We start from the raw sequence: 5,299 nt of genomic DNA, 5'->3' as shown, positions 1-5,299 counted from the left end.
TGGTTATTGAATAAAATAATATGATATTAAATTTTTTAAAATTTAATAATAGACTTATAAAATTCATAATGTCCATTGTATTTAATGGACCCAATTAATCTGCTAACTAATGAGTTTGCTAAGCGGTTAATAAGTTTTTCCTAAGTTCAACTTCAAACAAAATTATCAAAGATAGGTATGTATATTAAAAATACTTTTTTATGATCAAGTCAAAAAGGAAAAAAAAAATTATGATGAAATTTTTTTTGGTGTCTAATCAAGACATAAACTTGATCGGTATTTTCTATTAAATCTAAAAATGAAAGTTGGTGTATTTAGAAGGACCAAAAATATATTTATTCCTATTTTATATTAGATATGTACTTTAAAAGAATAAATAGTTTTTTTTTTTTAACTGAATTAAGAGCATAATGACATCAAAAAGTATAGAAGAAATCCCAACTAGGTTGGCACCCCTTGTATACTCTAATCATATATGCCAAGTGCTCGTTTGTATATATAAAAAAAAAGAAAAAAATAATAAATAGTTCGTTTATAAACTTTCGAGATAGATTAAAACTCATTTGTAAAAAACTGTAAAAATCCCTCACCGGAAAAAAAATCTGTAAAAATTTGAAGCTTTTTATGTAGGTTAGTGAAATTTGAAAGAGATCCTTTAAAAACTAACAATAGAATTAGAGGCTTTTTATACCCTAATTTGTATATTATAATGTTAAATAACACAAAAATACCAAGCTTAATGCTACTACCTCACTTGCAATACCGTAGACCGGCCTTGTTTACTGTTCCAAGCAATAGAAAGTTACGACAATCCATACAATGGTGTATTTTTGTATTGTAGGGATGAAATCAAGCTCATATAAAAATAATATATCTATAGGTCAAGTTGTACCATCAATAATAAAAAGCTACTATAATACATACAATGGTCATTCAAGCCAGACCATACCTCGAGACCTATTCAACAACCAAACTCTCATAATCAATTGACCACTCAAATTTGAGTTTTTATAAATAATTAAGTTATAAATAGACATATACCTCATGATTTTGAAGGGAAAACCTTCCTTTACAATTTTTTTTTAGTTTACAAAGATACATGTCTCTTCTTTTTTCTTTTTTTTTTTTTGACTAAAAATATACATATCTCTCTTCTTATTAATGAAAATAAATTCTAAATTATTCAATTCTATACAATGGTTCTAAACAGAAATTGAACAGGACTATTCATATAATGCAATTCCTTATGATGCCACGGTTAGGACTTCCTCCATGATAAAGCTTGAGAATTGATTTAATTGGTCATAGTAATAATATATGTAAGAGCTAATTACATTTAAACAAAACCCTCCTATTTCGGCATCATGCAAATGCAATTGTAAAAAGAGGATGTTCATTTAAGTAAAAATGCAAATGCAATTGTAATAACAAATTGTTGTTACCAATTAATTGATGGAAAAGGAAGAGTTAGTGGTGATTAGTATAATTGAAAGGTTGGTGTATTATATGTATGTATTATATGAGAGAGTTTAGAATGTAAGAAAACAAATAGGTAGTAATTATTTTCGTAAATAAAGAAGATTCAATGCAAGATAACTCTTGACCTTATGTATTCTTTCCATTAAGTTGATATCATTAGCCATATTTATTCATTTTTTTTAAGATGTCACATCATCATAATTGTATGAGAGATGACACATAAGCACCAACTTAAGCTTAGAAAAAAGGAAAAAAGAGAAGTTTTGTTAGACTGCCACATCAGCAAAAAAAAGTTTGCTTTACAATTATATATATTGATGATTGATGATGATATTGATGATGATAATATTGATGATTGATGATGATTGATTGATGATGATGATATATTGATGATGATTGATGATGATGATTGATTGATGATGATGATGATGATGATGATTGATGTTTCATTAAAAATTGTGTATTAATTATTACCATAATTGTGGTCTGCCATTCGAAAGTTTGCGGCTGCAATATTGATGAAGTGGTAGTCTCCGCAACAACATCGCACAACAATAGCATTGTGATTTTCAAACACGTGTGTTCTGGGCTGGCTAAAGCTCTAAACGAACTCGGACTGATGAGCCATTTCGCCAAATATGTTGTGGACCATACTGGATAAGTGGCATCCCATAAGATATTTATGGTTGATCGGAAAATCCTAATATTCTTCTATATAAGCATTCATACCTTCATTCCTAAGGTATGCCTATTCTTATGCTAACATTATTGCAAGGACATTTTTCCCCAAATACCAAGAAATTAGAGGAATCATCATCACTCAAAGATTTGACGGTTCTTCCATCATCACCACAATATTGCTTTATGAGCACTCGGTTCAACATGTATAGCCGCATCGTAACAGCATCAAGAACCATATCAGACAATTATAACCATTCTTGTTCAAATCTTTTCACCAAAATTTATTAAAGCTCAATTTCCAATTTGTGCCAAAATCCAAATGAGAAATCGTACCCTTAATAGTTTCTTAACCGTGTATGTATTTCAAGGACATTCGAATAAAGTTCTTACATAATAAACCGAGACTATATTATGATGGGTAAATTGTGTAGTAGCATAGGATGTCATTTGATTTAATTAGTTTGTGAAAATAAAAAATAATTTCATGCCGCAACAGCCACAATGTGTGACGTCGCATCAACTGCAATGACGGTATACTGTATCCGCAACCACAATTTAAAACGATGGTCGAATGCCATACATTTAAGCAAGAATTCAATGTATAATCAGAGGACAAAAGACATAGATATTAGGTTTCATATCATCAAAAATATAATTGAAATGGGTGAAATTGAAGGATTAATATGATTAGCAAAAATGCCTCTTATCAAATTCAAGCAAAGAAATACAACTTAGATATATACAACGTAGGCACCGGTGGCTGTAGTTTCGTGCATAAACTTATACATAAACCAATTTATGTATAATCTTATTCATTCATACGAAATATTGTCACACATGGTAAATCATATTCATAAATTAACTTAAAATCACTCTCCTAGATATGTTATGTAGTATGTATAAATCATAGTACATACATACCAAAACTAATTATTCAATATTAAGAGCTGAACGAACAACTTCACTAGTTCTATGCATTTTGCAGTGGAAATTTCCCAACAAAATCAGTATTAAGACTACCTAAGTAAAGATGGTCTTCAAACTCAACAGCTGAAGTTACAAAACTAATTATCTTTCCATCATTATCACCAAACTTTTTAATAATATTGCCTTCAGTATCCACTTTCACCACCATTGCTGACTTAGTTACACGATTAACCATGTTAACTAGCCTTGGAAATAAAGCTACAAAGTGCTTGCATACTTTAGAAGTGTGCACAAACCCCATATTTTCAGAAGTCACCTGTAACATTAATTATATTAATTTGAATCATGTAATAATTGTATAGGGTAAAATTCTACAATGAAATGAATATTAGAAGTGACCTACACATAATACAATAAAACCTATCATATTAAATTGCAGTCAGCATCGGCAATTATAGTTGCAATTCTGATGCGGTAGGTTTTGCAACAGCACCGCAATAAAATCTATTTGCGGCGTGATCTTCAATCAATTGCAATTTCAAACATGTTAGTTTAAATCTTCTCCCAAAAATTTAAATTTCAAATCCTCAAATACCTAAATGCCTTAGATACAATGAAAAAATCTTAATTTTAAAGGATTTTTAACTTTGTATTTCAAGCATGTCTCAATCATTATTTACCGATAAAATACACTATACTATAGTGAATAAATATTATAGTGGCACGTTGGTACCCCTTAGTATAGCTTGTGAAAATAAAAAATCAACTCACGCGTAAAGAAGTCACCCATCAGATGTGACGTGAGTTGCCCTGGAGAGGAGTTTATAAGTGAGAGGTAATCCTCACGTTACAAATTTATTTAATCTCATGCTAGTATATATATTACCTTAATTAAAGAGATCCAGAATGAGCCATCCGGAGCAAGATTAATGTTATCAGGTCCAGCAGGGAGGTTTTCAATGAAGATATCTGTTTTGCCTTTGTTAATTCCTTTTAGCCAATGCTTAACACACCTAAATCTAATTCAAGGAAGAAAAAAAAAAAATATCAAATTGTTAACAAAAGTGGCATTAAAAAAATGTTTTGTTCATTCAACTAAAAAAAAAAAAAAAAAAGTACTTACTTCCAAGTTTCGCAGACCACAACATAATCTTCTTCTTTGGATAATGCAACACCATTGGCAAAAGCTAAATCATCAAGGACAATAACAGTTTCATTTGATATAGGATTGTACTTTAAAAGTTGTCCATGAGGTCTTGCTTCAAGTACATCCAGATACCAATTGTGTAAACCAAATTTGGTAGTTGGAATACTGAAATATATGTTTCCATCTGATGCTTCTATTACATCATCAGCAAATCTGGTTCAATGTAAATCATTACAAATGTCTTAGTGAGTTTCATAGCTAGTGCATACTTTTTACAATGTAAATCTTTGTAGATATATGTTCTAGACATTTTTTATAGCATAAATTTTAGATTTGGTGAGGTGCCATACAAGAAATTTAAGTATTACCTGCGTCCAAAAACAGTCGAAAGTGCAAAAAAAATGCTTGAAAACGGAATTACTAGCGATTTTCAATCCGCTGGATAATTCATTGTTGAAAACTGTAGCGGCGGGCTGTTAAAAACCTCAGGGAATCCGGTAAAGCAATTCTTTTTTGCTTTGTTTGGCATTAGCAGCAGTTCAAAGCCACTGGAAATGCATGTTGGATATTAGCAGCGGTTTTAAACTGCCAGAAAAGCAAATTTTTGTTTGTCCTAGTTTGGTATTAGCGGCGGTTCAAAATTGCCAGAAAGTTCCACGTAATTTTTTTATTTTATTTTTTATGAATATAATATTTTTTATATTTATTAGTTTCCGTGTTTTTTTAAAATTTGTTTCCTTTTTAAATTTAAATATTTATTTAAAATACATTTTTTCAAAACACTTTAATACTAAATTAAGTTTAAATATTACAAATATTAGGAAATAAGTCTTGTCTTTAATGTAAAAGTTTAAATATTAGCAAATGAATTATGATAGAGAAATGAACGGGATATATAAAGTAGGGGAAAAAGAATTTTTGTTTGCATTTCTGGCAGTTTATTTTAAATTTTTTTTAAAAAATTTAGCGCCTACACTTTAGCGACGGTTCTAAAACGCCACAAAATTCTCACTGATTTTCCGCCTCTAAATGCATATAGCAATTTCGGCGGTTTCATTTGATTTT

General features: G+C 29.9%; 1 protein-coding gene across 1 annotated transcript; it reads right to left on the bottom strand.

Annotated features, from left to right (window-relative positions):
• Positions 1-2,921: 2,921 nt before the first annotated feature.
• On the bottom strand, positions 2,922-4,544 carry LOC123886215 (adipocyte plasma membrane-associated protein-like). The gene is made up of 4 exons (XM_045935548.1): positions 4,504-4,544; positions 4,211-4,447; positions 3,974-4,106; positions 2,922-3,403 (listed from the first exon to the last, which is right to left on the bottom strand). The coding sequence occupies exons 1-4, from the start codon at positions 4,542-4,544 to the stop codon at positions 3,131-3,133; spliced, it is 684 nt and encodes a 227-aa protein (XP_045791504.1). The 3' UTR covers positions 2,922-3,130.
• Between the last annotated feature and the right edge of the window lie 755 nt (positions 4,545-5,299).

Source organism: Trifolium pratense, linkage group LG5, assembly GCF_020283565.1.
Source record: "Trifolium pratense cultivar HEN17-A07 linkage group LG5, ARS_RC_1.1, whole genome shotgun sequence".
Taxonomy (NCBI): Eukaryota; Viridiplantae; Streptophyta; class Magnoliopsida; order Fabales; family Fabaceae; genus Trifolium; species Trifolium pratense.
The sequence above is the reverse complement of the archived record's forward strand: the minus strand, read 5'-3'. Positions and strand labels throughout refer to the sequence as shown.